This window comes from Phalaenopsis equestris, unplaced genomic scaffold, assembly GCF_001263595.1.
Source record: "Phalaenopsis equestris unplaced genomic scaffold, ASM126359v1 Scaffold000525, whole genome shotgun sequence".
Lineage (NCBI taxonomy): Eukaryota > Viridiplantae > Streptophyta > Magnoliopsida > Asparagales > Orchidaceae > Phalaenopsis > Phalaenopsis equestris.
In genome coordinates, this window is record NW_018164965.1 from 109,121 (window position 1) to 129,133 (window position 20,013).

The 20,013-nt window shown below is 35.9% G+C and overlaps 1 protein-coding gene across 1 annotated transcript in view; it reads right to left on the minus strand.

Moving 5' to 3' along the window:
* LOC110028759 (choline monooxygenase, chloroplastic) overlaps positions 1-19,984 on the minus strand; it is a 38,574-nt gene extending 18,590 nt beyond the window's left edge. Inside the window, exons 1-10 of the mRNA XM_020730737.1 lie at positions 19,585-19,984; positions 2,934-2,979; positions 2,215-2,350; positions 1,858-1,932; positions 1,560-1,772; positions 1,295-1,390; positions 703-821; positions 518-611; positions 330-380; positions 169-236 (exon numbers count right to left, since the gene is read on the minus strand). Coding sequence (XP_020586396.1) covers positions 169-236; positions 330-380; positions 518-611; positions 703-821; positions 1,295-1,390; positions 1,560-1,772; positions 1,858-1,932; positions 2,215-2,350; positions 2,934-2,979; positions 19,585-19,906 — 1,220 coding nt within the window. The 5' untranslated portion in view covers positions 19,907-19,984. The remainder of the gene's footprint in view (positions 1-168; positions 237-329; positions 381-517; positions 612-702; positions 822-1,294; positions 1,391-1,559; positions 1,773-1,857; positions 1,933-2,214; positions 2,351-2,933; positions 2,980-19,584) is intronic.
* Positions 19,985-20,013: the final 29 nt, after the last annotated feature.

Here is a 20,013-nt window from a genome sequence, read left to right on the forward strand (position 1 = left end):
TACATATATAGTACAAAAGTTGCACAGTTGGTCAATCAGTGATACTATTTAAAAGCCACAGATTAAGCACAAACATATCGATAAAAAGAATATAATCATTCAACAGAAAGACGTGCATGATGAAGACAGTGGAAGTGATGCATAGCCATCTCTATCAAAGGTGCATACCTCCCACTACAATAAGCAGGTGATTCCAATCCCTTCTGTACTCCTTCACACAGGGTAATGTCTTCCATCTGCACACAAAAATTAGGATCAAATCCAGGATTTCATACTAAGAGCCATGCATTGTTTGCGTTTCTGATAATTAGAATTAATATGGTAGTAACCTGAACTATTTCACTCTCCTTTAAACTACTTTCAATAAACTCTTCATCATTCTGCAAAATTAAGTGTCAAACACCAAAACCTTAGATTTATGAAAAAAATATAATTAAAGGATATATAGACAACTATTTGAAGGAATGTAACCTAAAACTCAGCTTGCTTTTGATGAACGAAAGGCAATGGAAATTACCATCATAGAAGGATCAAGAAAGTAGTCAAATATCACTTGACATTTATTTGGTCCCAGAGGGAAAGCTAAATTTGTGTCCATCCACGGACCATACCTGAGTATTCATTGTATTTAACTATATTCAACAGCTCTCAACACACTTTTCTCTTAGCAACCTGGAATAAGAATTTTCAATGCGGCCTTACCTATTGATCATAAAGTTTGGGTATACAAACACATAAAATGCTTTTGACCCAAGTCTGTCAATGTCATTGCCTTTTGCTGCAGCAGTTTCACAGCTTTGAATGCTGACATTCTCATAAATCTAGTCCAAAAAATCAGGTGTAACACTATTAGCATTTGCCAAAAAAGTTGTCAGGATCAATAAATTTCGGAAGGGTTTTTAAATGAGACGCAGGTGGCGCGGGGTGCACTGACTTATTGGAAATGTTCAAAAAGTATATGAAATAACGTTATTTCTCAAAGTCATACTAAAAATCCTACTAAATGAATGAAGTATGTTTATATGAAAACTTTTACAGGTGCAACTAAACCAAAGAACAAAATACTTACTAAACGTACAAAAGAATAAGTTAGAAAATAAGATGAATTTAAAAACAAATGGTCAAATGGAAAAAAATAAATGGGAAAAACTAAGTAGATGGCTGATAAGTTGGCAAATTGGGTTGGCACATTTATCAAAGTTCCTTTATGATCTGGAATGATCGGAAGCACCGTGTACAGAGTATAATGTTATAGATATTAATTTAATGGCAATTAGATCAGCCATTGACATACACTAGTATTGTAGGAGTCGAGCTTAAGGCCAGATGCAAGACCTCCATGTGCATATACTACATGATAGCCCCCATCTAAGTAGTTGTCACAGAAGACCTGCGGTCATAGAGCCAGAAGAATGATCATTTCGGAAACTCATATAAAAACGGGATGAACATAACAACATGAGAAAAGTGCATCAGAAAGAAAACTTGGTTTAATACTTAGAAAATTCAATAAAACAAGAAAAATAAAAAGACAATAAAAAATAACAAGACAAACAAACCTTCCAATTGCATTCAATAGTGTATTTCCGTCTACAAATGTATTCAAGGGACGTGTCAATCCCATTGGCACTCAAAATCTTCGAAGCACTTCCAAGCCAATCATTACCCACTTCATAGCGCGAATGTTTTTGTTTTATAGGCATGTTTTTGTCCACATTGATGAGCACAAATGGTCCCCAAGAAGCCACATTTAATGGCAACAGGCCAAAATTCTTTTATTAGTAAAGAACCAAAAATCAATATTGCTCTTCAAAAATCTCTTAAAAAGGAATATGTTTGATAGAAATATAATATTACATTTTTATTGAAGTTCTTGATTCCTGTAATACGAGTGGCCCTCAAAAGCAGTCCATCTAACCCATAGGTCCATCCCTATAAAATACAACAGTCAAGCATTTTGACAGGACAACTTTGTTAAAATGTCATACATGAGGCAAGCAATTAAAAAAATATCAGCCCCGTCAGTTTGTAGACTAATGATTAAACTTTAGAAATTGTCACATGAAATGAAGTAAGTGCACACAAATAAGTCCTTAAAAGAAAAGCACAAATAACCCCAAATAAAAAAAAAGTGCAAAATATCAAACAAAACTTGCAATCCTGTAGAATCCAGCTAGAAAGATGTCTCACCATTCATTTTTTCAAGGAACTCACATGATAAGGGCACTCAAAACAGGACCTTTGCCCACTCCCAGATGCAAGAACTGAAGCATGGTGACGACATACATTGTGAAAAGCACGAAGTTCTCCACTTGCATCCCGACAGACCACAAATTCCACATTCCCCAATCTGTTGGTTCAGCTAAATAAATATATAAGAACTGAAAATTTACGATGCATGCCATCTTTTTTTATCCAAACTATGTTAAAGTTTCATTTAACATTCTTTGAGTACCATAAATTAGCAAACATTAAAATCAACTGGCTTTAGAAGAAATAATAGAGGCATAGTTTTGGTTTGTACATTAGGTAGATGATAGAGAGAAGCTAAGAAAAACCTCGAATTCAATCATAATCAATGCAATTTTCAGTTGAGCTACTTAAAATTGACAGGGCTCATGTCGGCTACTCTACTCACAGCATTATCATGTTAGCGCTACAGAAATACATTATAAATAACAAAGTTAAACCATGGGGATATTATCTTCAAATTTAGTTAAATCACTAATGGAGTCACTTGAACTAAGATTGCAGCCATTTGATGTAATCATTACAATCATATTATTTGAAATATTCTCCTTCTTACATTCCTGACAGACATACAATGGTCATTGAAGATGCATACATGTGAGTATGAATAGACTCCAAAAAGTTAAACATTAAAAATGGGCTATAGCAACAACCTTATTTACAAGGTTAGAGAAAAAGAGTACCTTCCAGTGAAAAAGTCATTAGGACTCTTGACCTGTTCAACGAAACCTGTAAACCAAATGCATTCAACGTAGAGCAGCCAACTACAATAGAAAATCTATTGAAGAAAATATACAATGAATGACAGTAATAATATAGACAACCATTTGAAAAAACTGTTGAAGAGGATAAAAATTTTCAAGTGCAATTTAAATTCTTAACAGCAACCCATTTCTATGCAAATAAGGCTTACGGAGCTGTTTGGCGGACTAATTTAGCCGGCAATTAGATTCAAGACAAACCCTGCTAACCAATTTAATGGTGTGTAAATCAAGCTGCTTCTTAAAATCCCAATAAACAGGTCTTAATGCAATTTACCAAATCTTTGGGGAGATGAATCTACAATATTTGCCACATCACAATATGTTTGTGCTTGGTGTAAATTTAGTTTCATCTTAAATTTGAAAAATGATGTCTTTCTACGAGGAAGAAAAAATTGATTTTATTACTTGTTCAGAAGCTTTGGTGGAACCCGCGACTACCATCCAGACAGATGAAACGGTATGGACCAGCTAAGCCAAGTCAGACCCACCGGCAGCTTGGCCAAGCCAGTCGGCTCTACCTTGGGGGGCAGGTTCTCCGGATATTGCTGAGGGAGATTCCAGTGCACAGGTGGGGCCCACTAGACTAATAATCAAGTATAGGAGGAAGTGAATCAAGTGAATTTTTTTTTTTTTGGTGGGGGGTGCGGAATTTGAAATGGATTTTTGACAGTATTTATAAGGGCTAAGGGCTAGGGTTTGGATTCATGTTTTGTTTTAACGGCAGTTTTCTTTTCTTATTGCGGTGTTCCTTGCAAAATCTATAGTTTGTAGAGAGACAATCTACCTTTCGAACAATATATCAACATTGTATCTTATTTGTTTTCTTTAATTTTCATAAGTGCAGCCCTCATTTGAATTTTTCTACCTATCTGTTCCAATTTTGTTGTTGTTTGTTCGCTTTTTCAGTTCTGGATTTTATCAAATTGGAATCAAAATAAGATCTTGGGGAGATGACAACAAAGAAAGCAGATGTGTTGGAAGGAGCAGGGCAAATAAGATCGGGAATGGAAGAAAGGTTCACCACCATTGAGGATAGGTTTTATTCCATGGAGAGCCAAATGGAGGATGGATTTGAAAGCATAGAGGAAATGCGAGAGATGATGAAGAGGCTCATGGAGATGCAATCAAAGGCCCTACCAACCACAGAAGTTGCAAACCCTAACCAAGGATTGATCAGAGAATCCTTGGCCAAATCAAGATCGAATGAGAGGACAACTCTCCACCAGAAATGGTCTACTAAACCCCACAACTTGAAATTGTTTTTCTTCAGCTGCTTTGTCAATGGCCATGCTATCCTGTCGTACCCCTTCATAAATTTTCGGTAGTTTTCGGTGAGCATTGGGAATCCTATCAACTCCTTCAAGCTCCTGGGTAAAGGTCAGTCTATCATAAGCCTCAATCTAGGATGGATCTGCTGCTTGTTCTGCCCTGGGCATCACGTGCCCAAGGTCTTCCACTTGTAGCTATGCAAAGGAATATTTCTTCGAATTGGATGCAATTGATGCTCTCTCAACTTCTCTAGGAGTGTCCTCGGGCGCTCCACATGCTGTCTCAATATGACTATAGATCAGAATGTCATCGAAGAAGACTAGGATGAATTATGCGCATAGGTTGAAAAACCATATTTATGATAGCCTCAAATATGGCTAGGGCGTTGGTGAGGCTAAACAACATGATTAAGAACTCATAATGTCCTTCATATGTCTTGAACACTGTCTTATGCTCATACTCTATATTCATCCTGATCTAGTGGTATCCCGACTTAAGATATATTTTTGAGAGGATGACTGTCTCATAAAGCTCATCTAGCAATTCATCAATCACAAGAAAAGGAATCTTATCCAACACCTTCTCCTTGTTTAAAGCTCGGTAGTCCATGCAGAACCTCCAACTATCATTTTTTCTTCATCAATAGGACTGGACTGGAGAAATGACTCACACTGGGTCTAATAATCCCAGCATCGAGCATCTCTCGGATCAACTTATTATCTCATCCTTCTGAATCTTAGGGTATCAATATTATCTGACATTGACAGAGGGGACACTCTCCTTTAATGTCATAGCCTGCTCATGCTCCCTCGGGGGTGATAACTCGCTTGGCTGCTGAAATATGTCCGTAATGTGTTGTAGGGGCTATTGAACCTCTTAGAGGAACTTGTCAACTCAGGACCTCATACCTACTCAATGCTCTGCAACTCCATCAAGTAGCCCATCTTTGCTCCCCGTATCGACTTGACCATGGTTCTGAGCAAGACCATGGTTTTGCAAAAGATAGCATCACCTTCCTACCCTCTACATGGAAGCCCATCGTCAGGGATTTTTAGTCCAACTTCATCTCCCCAAGCTTCTGTAGCCACATCATCTCCAGACTCACATCTATGCAGCCCAACTCTAGGGGAAGGACGTTCTCCACCACCTGTAGGTCATGTAGTATCGAAACCAATGCCTTGCAAATTCCACAACTTTTCTCCAACTTGTCCCCATCACGACGTTGAAGCTCCCTATAACCACCAGCTCCAACCCTAACTGATTCAAGATCTGATTTGAGATAAAGTTGTGTGTGGCTCCACTATCCACGAACACCACAATCGGCTGTTCTGTAATCTACCCTCTCACTTTCATGGTGTGATTCAGAGTAAATCCCACCACTGAATTGAGGGACACCTCTGCTACATCAAATTGCAGATGGTTTTCCTCCTCAATCGCATATTTCTTCGATTCCTCACCCTCTGTCCCCTCCTAGATTAAAAGGATCTGAATGACGCTCTCCTGACAACGGTGGCCTGGGTTATACTTCTCGTCACAGCGGTAAAATAATATTTTTGCTCGTTTATCTTGCACTTCTGCATCGGTGATGCGCTTGAAATTGCCCCAAGGGAAATGTTGACCTCATTTTTTAGGTCATTTCTTTTTCTAGGATCCTAGGATCTAGCTCTAGAAGTTCCTATTGATCGTCTTAGAAAACTAGAATTATGACCCGCCCTTTTAGAAATTCTAGCCACTTATATTTCTTTGATGTCTAACATTTATGACACAAGACCATCGTTTTATGAACGAGCGGTTATGAGCTATTTTGTGAAGACTCAAGGGAAAAGTTCCTAATAGGACTCCAAGCCTTAGGAAAACATTATCATGACTTTTTCGTCACATACACACACCGAATGCACAAAATTCACTGAGTTGCACGAAATTAGACTTCCATTTAGCCTAAAGGACTGGTGGAAATGCGAACTTCTCCAGATGACCTCCGACGACAGAATGGATTGCGCCAACGCGTCCAGGATACCAATTTTGGTAGGAAAGGACACCCATATTGTCATATTTTCTACACGAGAAAATTGACACGCAAATCGATGAATTCATCAAAACGACCTCTGACGGCAAAGCAGACAGCGCCAGCGCGTCCGAAATGTCAAAGTTACCCAAAAATGATACCAATTTTGTTATGTTTAGATGCACGAATAAAACACAAATTCAATTTTTATTTTTCAAAATATTAAGTACTTTTTATAAATTTTACCCCTAAATTATAATCACATTAAACCCTTCGTGAGTCCCGCCCCCTCCTCTCGGTCGCGTGCCCTAGCCGAGCCCGATGCTTCTCGCGAAGCTTCCTCGAGGTCCCCTCGTGCTATGAAAAGCTTCCACCTACTCCCTCTGACGTGTTCCGGCTTTCCCCTCCCACGCCTCTGCGATTCTCGTCGTCTTCTCCCGCGCGACTTGTCGTTTCTCTTGGCTCGGCTCACAGCTCAGGTAAGTGACGGGAGAGGCTTCTCCTCCCTTTTCTGCTATAAAACCACACTTGGGGAAGAGGTTTAGGGTTTGCCGAAAATTTTTGGAGAGGGTGGAGGTGCTGCCAAAATCTCCTCTAAATCTCCTTGGTTCGATTTTCTTTGCTCTGTTCATCTCGTGTGCTTGAGGCCTTTTGGAAGTGCTGTGGAGAAGATTTGTGGAGGTTTCGGGGCTGAAATTTTGGAGAGTGGGGAAGGTTCTGCCGAAATCTTGAATGATTCTCACCTTTCGGTTGGTCTGTGCTTTGTGTGCTTGGCTCTTTGCCGTCCGATCCTCCCTGGTCTGAGGCCCTCTTCCTTCCTCTTTCTTCAGGCATTTGGGAAGTAAGAATTTCACTGCTTTTCTTTTGAATTTATTTGTGAAATACTTCATGCCGTGAAAAGTGTTCCGATGTTCTTGGTTTAAATAGGAAGAATCGTCTTCTTCTATCCTCTTAAATTTGGTTTATTGGCTTGGTATTCAAATGAGTTGAGAAGTTTGTCATGGGATATGAGATAGATCGGCTTGGGGAAAACATTAGTCTCACTTAGATTAATTTTGGTTATGCTTAAGCCTTCATTATGCATTTCTCTCCTTGTCAACTTCTTTATAAGTAAGTTACCTGAAACTTTGCTTAAATGTTGTTTAATGTGGGCTGAAATTTTGAGAGAGGAAAGAACATAAATGTGGTTTCTTTATTTCTCCCCTGAAGTTCGTATATGATGGATTTCGAGTTTTAAGTTGTTGGGCGACCACGCAACAAGAAAAAAGGAGTTTTGAATATGGGAAAAGCTATGTGAGCAAAGTTTTATTTAGACTTTTCTAAATCTAATACAGAAGCTGTATAACATTTTGTTTCAAAGAAATTCACATACATACCACCCTAATTCCTACATATTTACATATCTAACACCCAAATTTCAATTCTCACATATTTGTTACCTTGCCTATGCATGCAATTGTGTTATTTCTTTTAGACTATCAAAAATTTGGGTGGTATGTAAGTAAGTGCTACATATTTAAATAATTAAGAATTGCATGGTTTGTATATAAATTTCTCTTTTCTCGTAGGCAAGATTTTGTCACTTGTTCTTGTGGTGGGCAACAAGATAGAAACATTCGTTCTAAGCTTTTAATGTAGCTGCAGATTCTAACCTGTTTTAATTATATTTTGGGCTGCAATTTTGGCCTCATAGCGGCTTGGTTTTGGATCTTGTTTTGGGGGCTCGGTTTTGCTTCATGTTGCTGCTCTCTCATGTTTGAAACATAAGTTGAATGAAAATTTTGGTTTTAAGCCTTTTTGGAGCTTGATATGGTGGTTCTGTTCCGCTCCTTGTCATTGCTTCCCTATTTGAGATACATTTTGAGCATGGAGTTTAATCTCTCGGAGGTTTTTGGAGCCTGTTTTTTGGGGGTTTGATGTTATCCCTCCTGTTGCCCCTCTATTCGAAGCTTATTCATGAAATTTCATTTAATTTTGGGGTTTTGGAGGTATAATTTCGAGACTGTTTTGCTGCCCCTACCCAGAACATGTAGTTTGGACACTTTTTATGTTGGTTTTGAGGGCTCCCTTGCCGCCCTTACCTGAGATCCATTATTTGGGCATCTTATGCGTTGGTTTTGATGGGCTTATTAGTAGTTGAAGTATTATGATTGTTGCCCTACGCTAAAATTATATATTTTGCAATCTCCCTCTTTTGGCGCATTGGTTGACTGTCATGGATGTTTGAGAGGTTGGCAAAGCAAAAAAAAAATTGAGGAGAAAGCTCGCATATTTATTCTTGAATTGGGCGAAATTGTTGATGGATGGGAATTATCCAGGGACATTGAAAGCTTATGAAATATTGTGAATTTTGATGTGCTTGAAAGTCTTAAATGCTACGAGCATTTGAAGAGTTTGTCCATCATTCCATGCAAGGATATAAGCTATACAAAATTGTTGGAAATTGCATATGAAACATCAAAGAGGCTTATAGATTGGAAACTTCGATGAAATTGAGCCTACGAAAGATATTTTTGGAGAATTTTCAAGTCCTATTTGAGAGAGTATTCGGTTGAGTCAAATTGAATCTTTCTGTACATCATGTAGCAACTATGTGGTTGTTTGATTTGACATCGTAACTGGACACCCTAGAAAACTTAAACTCGTCAAGACAAGGAGTTTGGAGCGAATATCATGGACAACACGACGAGGAACAACTTCAAGGTGGACCTGCAGCAACAAAACATCAAAACACATCATATAAACAGATTAATATCAACTATCACCTTCTTTTGTTTAAATAACAACTCATATGATCACTCTTTAGGCTTTTTGTATAATTCTATTGTACAATTATAAGTACTAACACTTTAGGATTACGAGATTACCGTGCGGTACGGTGTAAATCCTCCTATCTTTTTAGGCTATTTGCACAGTTCGATATTGTGTAAACATAAGTCCTAAGTCCTAAATAATTTGCAGGATTGAAATATCAAATTAAATCATTTCAAAAGACATAAAGCCGAACAATAGGATAGTTGGGACATCTCCGGGGTTTCTCCTGGATCTGTGATATCCCCTACTTTTCTTCCCTTTGGATTCCTTAAATAATTGTTCCTATTTTGAGTCATTCCTATTTGATTTTCCCATGTCTAATCGTGAAAACCTAAACTTTGAAATCTTGAAAGCAAAATCACTTGATCTTAATCGAGAGTTTTCTTAAGTGATTTCGATCATTTAAGATGTAATTAACTATAGGGGTTTGCCTCAATAGGGAACCAGGAACCCAGATAAAATAAACCCTATCTAATTTTTATGTTAGGTAGGGGAACTTGTTGGCCTTTTTATAAAATATTTCGCAGACTAATATGGATATCACAAATTTTTTAGTCTAGGTGATTGAATCCCTATTACAAGTGATATATTTATTTTCTTTGGGATAAGTATATTTACTTGTAGTATTGTATTCAATCATCTAAATTATTTAAAATGTGAGACCCGTTCGGTCTCACCTATTTTAAAATTAAAATGTTACTTTTAAAAATAAAAAAAATTATATTCATATTTAAATTATTTTCAAAATTATAAAATCATCATTTTTTCAAATCACGAAGGTTAAAAAAAACGGCCAACAGGAAGGTCCTTATATTCTTTCTTCTTTGACGTCCTATTCTGAAAATGACATCGTCTGGGTCCTTAGTGCCAAGGTACAGATTGGGAGCAGTAATCATGTAAGACCAATAACCAATTGCCTACTTCAGCCAAGTGCTCACGACTAGAACAAGGATCAAATAAGTGTACTAGTGGGAGTTAATGGTGATTGTCTAGGTTAATCAAAAGTAGTGGCTCTACTTTTTGTGAAGACACTTTTTTGTGATGACAGATCGGGGGAGCCTGAAATATCATTTAGAGTAGAGGATGGTAACTAAGGAGCTTTAGAGGTGGCTATCAATGTTGCTGGAATACGATTTTGAGATTCAGTAGAGTATCATTGGTGCAGTTTTCTTTTCTTCTTGTGGTGTTCCTAGCAACGTTTAGGGTTAGTGGAGAGAAGATCTACCTCTCGTACAATAGAACATCATTGTATCTTGTTTGTTTTCTTTGATTTTGGTAAGAGCAACCCTCATTTGAGTTTTTCTACCTATCTATTGTAATTTCTTTGTTGTTTGTTCAATGTTTTCGGTTCCAAATCATATCAGATTTTATTACTTATTCAGAAGCATTGGAGGAACTCAAGAAATATGAGTATGATAATTCAACAAACAAGCCAAAAAAATTGAAGAGGAAACAAGTAATATGTCACATACTTTTAGAGAGGTTCACAATTCTCAAGTCATTTAACATTTATGCCAAGGATGAGAGATGTACATATACAATGAATAACTATTAGTAAACAAATATCAATTTGAATTACATTGCTTTTTTTTAGCTTTTTGAAACCTTTCTTTTTCAATAGCGACAAACTTTTTTCCTTCTGATTATTTCCATTTGTACCTGAATTATATTATAAGTTGTGTAGTACAAAATCACTCTCCAGATAAAATATGTAAGTTTCAAGTTCTCCACGCTTACTAATTAGTTGAAATATGTATGCTTCAGTACAATGTGATCAGGCATTTCTTGTTTACAAAATAGAAATGCATATGCTTTACCATATTATTAACTTATGTGCACCATTTCACCTGTTGATTTTTCTTAAACGGATATAACTAAAATGTTAAGATGATGGTAGTAAAAAGAAAAATCATAACAGCATGGCAGTTGTCATTTGAGTGTGCAACCTAGTGCAACCAGGGTGCACCATTGGCTTCAAGTAAACAAATATAACTTAATATAAGCCCCAAGTTGCTGAGCTAGCATGACACAGTTTTCAAGTTGCTACTAGAATAGTATTTATATAGGAACATACGTAATTATACACCCAAAAGGTAAACCACTATTCAACAATGTAGATAACATGGTTTGAGGGAGTGTGATGCCCTGCTCCAAGAAAATGGAAGTAGATTTCAAAGTTGAATATCAACTAGCCAATAGAAGCAGTGAAATTGGGATGAAGACTTACTTATCCTTGATATGAGCTATGAAGTATGAGGGGAGATATCATAGGTATATCTATGTAATATTTTAGGGAATCTGAAGTTGTCCGCTTTAAGGGAATGCATTTCACCAGTACAAAATTTTGACAAAAGTTATGATGAAAAAATTATGACTGGCACAAGCCAACAGTGGGGAAAGGGGATGTTATGACAACCAATTAAAGCTGAGTGTTTCAAGTAGCACAAAATAGATGTTAATTGGTAGACCTTCTGTTATATAAATATGGATAAGCTACAGCTATTCTTTAGAGGAAGTTGATACCATCTCAGTGACCATTTTGAGAGTAGATCACAGAAATATGTTGTTCCTCAGGAGACACATAATTAATATGCTCAATTATGAAAATAAGTGAGGATTATCAATAACTTGTATGAAAGGCCAACCAATATGCTATAATCCTTTAATTAATCAAGACAACATTGTTATCATTCATCCACTTTAATACTTTTCATTTTTATCACAAAACTCAGATATTAGTAAGCTTTTTACAACCTAACATTTGGATCCATCTAACATTGTTGGTGTAATTGCAATCATGTGAAATTTACCTTCAACAAATAATATCCTCTCATCACACAGTCTTGAGAAACTTCTCCATTTTAATAAAACAACTTTAACTCTAGAAGTTCTATACTCATTTATGTATCCAATCTTTTATATAATAAGTCCAAGTTACTTGTACCAATCACAAATATATCATCTAATATTCTAAAATATTGAATGATAATTATTAAAATCATTCTATTTAAATTCTGTTCATATATTGAATTTTTGGTCTACAAAAACTAAGGCCTCTACTTTCAAAACATTCCCTCTATTGTTCAAATAGTTTCTAATTTGACTAAATGATTGTACTACACAGCTGATCTTAAACCAAACTTTCTAGTTTTCTTTAAGAGACTCATTAAATATTTTTTCTGGAAAATAAAGCTATTCTGTTTACGTTAATATTTTTTATGTTACCTCATTCTTATTTCAAATTCCTTGATTAAGAAGTTTCTCAGACTTTGCATTTGTCTCTCACCATTTCTAACAATAATGATATCATCAACAAATACTAGAGATGGTATAACTCCACTATGTTCGAATGCTTAATAAAAATAGAATGATTACTTCTATTTTGACTGTACGCAATACCTTTCATTATTTTAATAAATCTTCTGAATCAAGTTTTAGAAGAATATTTTAGCTCGTATAAGGCCTTCTATAGTCTCAATACGTTGTCAACTATTGTTTTCCCTTCAAAACCTGAAGAATGCTCTCGTAAATTTTTTCTTGTAGATCTTTATAATAAGGCATTGGTCACATCATAATGTTGAAGTTTCTAGTTGAAGTGTGATTGCAAAAGATAATAGAACTACTATTGTGTTCATTTTTGTTATAACCTTCAGTAACCAATATACTTTATATCTTTTCACAAAGCCATCAACATAACTTACAAACCTATTTGCATCCTAATATATCCTTTCCTTAATGCTTATTAACAATCTCCATGTGTCCATTTCCTCTCTCACAGCATTTCTCATATGATATCATTCTAGGGCTCCTAGAAGGTGTTTAGTAAGTGAATTTAGCGGGGACTTGATTGTGGAATGATAAGGAAATCAGAATATTGCAAGTCGATAGCATTTAGGAGGGGATTGGAGGCATTCTGCTGCTCTCCAGCTGAAAAACAGTGGTGAACTGTGAAACGGGAAGATATAAATAGCGAGGAGAATCTACCAGCTGTTGCTGAGCAACATACAAACACCGTACTTACAAAAAAAAGAAGAGTATACAATACTCCGGAGAGCAGAAAACAGAGGGCAAAGTCTCTAAAATACAAAAACAATTACTAAACTATCCAAAAACAGAAAACACAACATATATATAGTCTCCCTAAATGAGAATAACCCTAAATAAATTTCAAATAATAAAAATAAAATAAAATAAGGGCTGCAGAAAGAAAAGCTGAGCTGGAAAACCGTCTTCGAGATTGCCGGGACGAAATCCTACCTAGTGCGAAATCCTACCCAGTTCCTGCTTACCTGAGAAATTTTGCACACGCAGAACCACAAAATAACAGGATAAACTCCTGTGTCATTCTCCCTGGCTAGGAGAGGCTTTTCCTTTTTCTATGGAAACACCCGGATTCCATTGTCTGATGTAATTTCTCACAAAACACCTATGGAGATTTTGAAAGTTGTGGTTCACCACCCTTATTAGGTCATCTATCTCATAATACACTGTTGAAGTGAATTGAAATTTAGTATCGAACTTACTCCCTAGAACATTCCATAAATAGCACAAAATTTTCACCTTTTAATGAAGTGATGATATGTTGGACCTTTCTCATCTGTGACAACCTAAAAGGTAGACTGTATGTTCGAAAATCCTGAAATCCTTTTAGCAAGGGCTGCTCTATGTCGGGTATTAGATCCTCAAACTCATTGCCCTCTAAGAAAACTAATGTTAGTCTTGTCGGTGCTCCTCTCAAGGCCAGTAAAAAATAGTTCGCGGCTCCACATTTTTCGAACTCTATCAAAATGTACATTACCACGAATTCCTTTCAAGACGAGTGTATAATGCGCTTTACCATCTTAATGAAAGAATTTGTGCTCTTGTAGCCATCAAGATGTGTGTAATGATCGTAATGTCAAGGATGACCTAACAAAATGTGATAAGCATCAATAAATACCATATCACACTCTATTGCTCGCAATTTGCCTCCAATAAAAAGCTGCACGAAACATCTGTCAATTGTGATCTTATTATTTTTCTTCAATCAAGATAGAATAAGATTAGGTGCACTTTTGTGTTCAACTTATTGATCATTTGGATAGACACCACATTCTCACAATTGCTTGAGTCAATGATAAGCTTGCACAACTTTTCGTTTGGAGGGAAAAAGGTATGAAAGATGTTGTGACGAAGCCATTATTGCTCCTTCATTGACACAATTTGAAATGGGAAAAAGATATGAAAGATGTTGTGACGAAGCCATTATTGCTCTTTCATTGACTCAATTTGAAAATTCTATGGAGCAACTAACACTTCTCCCTCATCAGTCAGAAGCTAATACTCTCTGATATTATCATTATCTCTCATCTCAATTTCCATTCCTTCAACCGCTCCCTATTCAGTGGAAGAGAACATCTTATTTGGGTCAGACACAATGTGTCCAAAATCACGGCACTTGAAATAATTCTTGGGTGCGACGGATTTGGGAGTGTTGGTGATCACATTTTTTCTTGTATGAACTAATTTTTTCTTGAAAGGAATCAATTCGGGTGCTTACATGAGTGTACTCTTGCTACCTAACCACGGGAATAAACTTTGCCTATAAGATGTGACAATCACGTAGTGGTTGTTGCCTTCTACTTTCAAAGATAGGATTTTTACATTGAGTAGGGACCAATAAAACTGTAATTACAACTCATTAGTGATAGATGGTATCAATCCTCCAAGATACATCGCCGCTGTGTACTCCTCCACAAGAAGATTGTTTTGGCATAGGTTGTGAAGTGTTATGAACATAATATATCAGTAATGAAAATTAAGGAATTTGTGTTGCATCTTAATTTTAAACTTGGACCATATGATAATCTTACTCTTTCTTTCTCGATATCATAGACAACTTCAATTTCTCCCACCATAAGAAAGCTTCTTCATGAATTTGATGGTTGCCAATATAATTCTTTTGTCATGGGAAACATTTTTAAACTCCAAAAATTATTCCACATTTTGGAGCCACGTAATGTATTCATTTGAATCTAAACATTTATTAAAATCAGGGAAGCCATTCTTCACTCTAAAATATATTATTCTCTTTTGATATTCCCTGCCAAATTATCTAGTTATTGATTCTTCATCACAAGAAATTTTATGGTGAAATCGCTTCACTTCCACCTCTCGATCAGGTAAATCACCATTGTGACTATGAATGATCTCTCCAAATTGTCTCGTCTCAAAATCAACAAGTCATTGTTAAAGTTGAATGACCTCCCTTTCCATGTCTTCTTTCAAAAACTCCAAGAGACCTCTTTCCATGTTTCCCCAAAGCAACAATGATCATGATTTTGGTGAGTGTAGGATTGTGAATCAAAGGTTGACCTAAGGTTTCGGTAGTAGGTGTCTAGATAGATTTTTAGGGGAGGAAGGAAGATTAGATTTTGAAAATTTAACGTTAAGGCTAGGAATTGCGATAGAAATAGTTAGAATATTGAGTTGGTCAATGAATTAGGTTATGTGGATCTTAGGTTTAGACATAAGAACGACAATTTCTAGAAATTTAGGGTTTGTCAAGCGCTGATACTAGATGACACAATTCAATAGCTACTAGAATGAATTTAGAGGGGATGTGGCTGGGAATGTTAAGGGAAATAATAATATGGGAGGTTGATGATGTTTGAGAGAAGATTAGAGACATTTGACTGTTGTCCAACAAGAAAACAATGTTCAAAAGGTGAAGCAGAAAAATAAGGACGACGAGGAGGATCCACCACTTGTTCCTGAGCAAGATAAAGACACCACTTGCAAAAAGAAAAAAAAAATACAACACTCTGAAGAGTGGAAAAGAGAGAACAAAACTTCCAAAACACAAAAACAATAATTAAAAACCCCAAAAACAGAAAACACAACAAATATATATTCTCCCTAAATGAAAATAACTTTAATTAGGCTTCTATTAATAAAATAAAATAATAAAAAAAGAGCTGGTGATAGAAAACCAGAGTGGGAAAACCCGCAAAAGTCATACTGAGACGGAATCCCACCCGGTTCCTGCGTACGTGATAAATTTCGAGCTTATTCAGTGAGAGCAGGATTAGCTCCCGTGTCATCATCTCTTGCGCTGGTAATGTCGTAGATAAATTCTTTGGAATAGGGGAGGCGTTTAGCTCACATTAAAATTCTATAATAAGGATAAAGATGATAAATCATATGTAGTGAGACAATGGGTATAAACGTTGCTTAATGCAACTTCTAGTATTCTTTCTAATAGCAACAGGAACATCAACATCTTTTCTAGCAGGAAGATCATAACATACTATATCTTCATTAATAGCATACGGGATAGAATTTTAAACTTGTATCAGGTCAACTACAGCCCTCTTCCATGAGTACATGGAAAAGAATCTAATAGCACTAAATTTTGGTGAATTTTTTGTCAAAAAGAGCGGACACAAGTGGAGAAACAAGCTCAAGTATTTTTTTTTTAATATTCCATCCTAGGAAAATTTATGTGATGTTGGGATCACTCTGAGCAGAAAAATATTAGATAGAAGGGAGTAAGGATTATGATGGGATCACATTCAGGGGAGATTTTGCACTCGTGATTTTTTTGAATATTCATTTTCCAAGAGTAAAATCTACCGATAAAGATAAAATTGAACTTATGTGTATTTTGCAAGCAACATAGAACATCAACTAATTTGTAAAATTTTCTAGAAAGGGTGAGATAGCAACATTTCTATATGTTTTGTGTAAAAGAGTAGCTAAAAAATACACAAATAGAAGATCATAGTCCAATTTTCCCTCTATATTGATTGTGAAAGTGAACAAGAGAGGTGCATCTAAATATTCTATATATAAGGCTATTGGAAGGTTAGTCACATTAATAGAATTGGGCAAGAAACTCCATCGAAATTTATATTCTAGATTTCATGAAGGTAGTTTATCTATCATGCAAATTGCAGTGAAAACATGTTACCCTAAAAGATTTTAGAAATATTCCAATGAAATAGAAATTTGTAGTGGTATTAAGTAAATGACAAATTGTATTTTTAACAACCCTGTTTTGCTGTGTTGAGTAAAACCCAAATGACAAAAGAATAATCTCTTATTACTGTAATCATTTACATTATCAAACTTTAAATTTTAATTTTGATTTCATGTTTATTTTAGTCCTTAAATGAATAGCAAGAATGAAACTATTCACAGCAAATTTTTGTTTGATCAAGAATTAACATGTGACTCTAGTACAAACACTAATAAGAGAAATAAACCAACAAGCTCCTTAAAAATTTGGAATAATGGATAGTCCACAGATATCACTATATGATGGGGATACTAATAAGAGATTTCAAGAGTTGTTAGGCATAGTGGTAGAAGATTTAAGGTTAGTGGAAGGCTAAGAAAAAAATTAATAGTTTAGGAAGGTTCAGTTGTTATGATGGTTGTAATGGTTTAAAAATTTGGAAACTTGGTGGGGATTTAGGAGAAACATAAATAAGAGAAAAATACAAATTTTAAGGTTTATAAAAAATAATTATGGTTGATTCGAAAATCAATCTAAAAAAGGGCAGCACCATCTTATATTCTCAAGCTTTTTACGAGATATGAAGATTAGTTTTCAATATATTATGTTATAAGGAAACATGGCAGGCCTAGTTCTAATCATATTTAAAAAAAAAAAAAAAAAAATTCTTATAAAAAATAAGAAAATCTAATAAGGAAATATACAAAAATCCCACCTTAAAAATCAAATTCATTGACTATAATTTCAACACCCTTCAAGATTTTTTAATGTCTCAAAACAACTGACAACAATCAAATTTTGAAGGACTCAAATAAATATTTTATTGTTAATTTTGAATTTTTATTTTGAGATAATTTACATGTTTAAAATTGTTAATACTTATAATATTCCCTCCAAATAATATTTGGTGGGCCGCCATATTACTAAAACAAATATAAAATTAAATAAAATTAATTGTCCTGATAATCAACCTTTAAAATTAATATGGTGAGAGACCTTGTTAATTGTACTATATCAACTCTCGTTCAGTTGATGAACTCTACTTTGCATGGTTAAAGATGTTTTAGTTAAGTACGAGGGACAATTCTCCATGTGCTTGTATAGGTTGAGTATCAAAAGCCTTAAGTGTATTCATTAGTTTTGAATCTTAATTTAACCATCTAAAACTTATTCCAAAACCCTATTTAGCACAGAAGAAAAGAGGGGAAAAAAAGAGCATAAAAGAAATATAAAGAGTGAAATCCACCCAAAAGCTCAATGGTAGAAAAATTTTGTGTTGGATTATAACAGTCATTTTTCCCTTTTTTTTATACCCCTCCCCACAACTCCTTATTTATAGATAGAGATCAGTGCTTGAGAATTGCAGGACTTACTATATATTATGCTATACATATAAAAAGTGCAAAGTGGGGCATATTCCACGCTCATCTTACCTTTTAGAATGTTGAATTCAAATTTGTCATATGAAGCATGCCCAATGATTGAAGCAGTAGGGACTCAAGGAAGAAATGGAGAGAAAAAGAAAAAGAAATACAAAAGCACACAGACTTATCCCGCAGAGGCAAAGTGGGGCATTCTCGGGTTTTATAGCTCATTTTATATATTACAACTGAAAAATTACAATAAAGAAGGGGAGAGAGATCTTCTTACAAGCTATGGATTTAGAGAGATAAGCTAAAAAACCCTTTTTACATGTTATGAACCACTATTTATAGAAAAGAGAGGATTACAAAGTGAAAAATTATATAAATGCCACTGCTCTAATATAGGTTACAGGACATTATTGTCTTTTATTGCATTTTTTTCATATTCGTAACTAGCTTTGGCATCTTTTAAGACCCGTCAACTAGCAGGTCCTTGGTCGGTCGACCTCGCTAGTGTCGGCCTGCTACTTTGTCTAGATATTAGTCGGTTTTTGCTCTAGGAATTCGATCAGCTTAGGATGTGGTAGCTGGTCGGCCCTAGTATCTGATCGATTTGCTTGTTTCTTGGTGATCTTTGGAGGGAAGTGTTCAAAAAACTTCGCGTTGATACTTATGAGATTAGTGTGAATGCTAGACCTTTGATCAGTCGTTGAGATGAATGTTTGTTTTCAGCCGTCCTAGGTGACCCTTCAGTGGGTCGCAGCCCTTAGGGCAGTTGGCGGTGGCGGTTCTTCAACTAGTTAGCTTTATGTGTACTTGTGATTTTTTGTTAGAGAAATATTCTTTAATTCCTCTATTTTGTTCCGGACTGTCAGATTGTCTCAAGATTCATGCAGGTCATTTTTGGGTGTACAATACCAAACATTTTTTTAAAGCTATAACACCTCCAAAGTTTACTATAAACGGATTAACAAAACTTATTAAATTGCCCTAAACAATTTTAGGGAGATGCTGGTGTTAAGCTAATAAACAGACCATAAACCATTTTCTGGTTCTCTATTTCCATTTTTTACAATAGAAAAAGCAATGGATTAAGGAACATGTTCATTTTTTGCTAACCTGCGACTTGCCATCCTCGGAAGAATACGCGCTCAAACTCGAGGGCAAGAAATGAAGGATCAGTGTACCAGGAGCTGGGCGGTGTTATGGCTTCTGAAAGCGAGATGGTCGGATCAAATTCCTGCAACATTTGGCGGACATCACCAGCGGCGAAAGCCCCACCACCGCCAATCTTCTCTGTCTTGAACGATAGCGTTAAACGAGAGCCGCATACGGGCGAGATTCGAAGATGCCGCCAGGGAGAAGTGGAATGGAAGCGCCAGTCTACAGTTCTGGGAACACTTCCAAAAGAACGCAGAAAGAGAGCCTCGCCAAAAGACATGGTTAAAAGATGAGTCACTCGCCATCAAGTAAGTCGATATACAGGCTTAAGAGAAGTTGGGTGGTGGTCCCACGCAAAGCCACAAAGGGTGTGTGAAGTGCATTAGT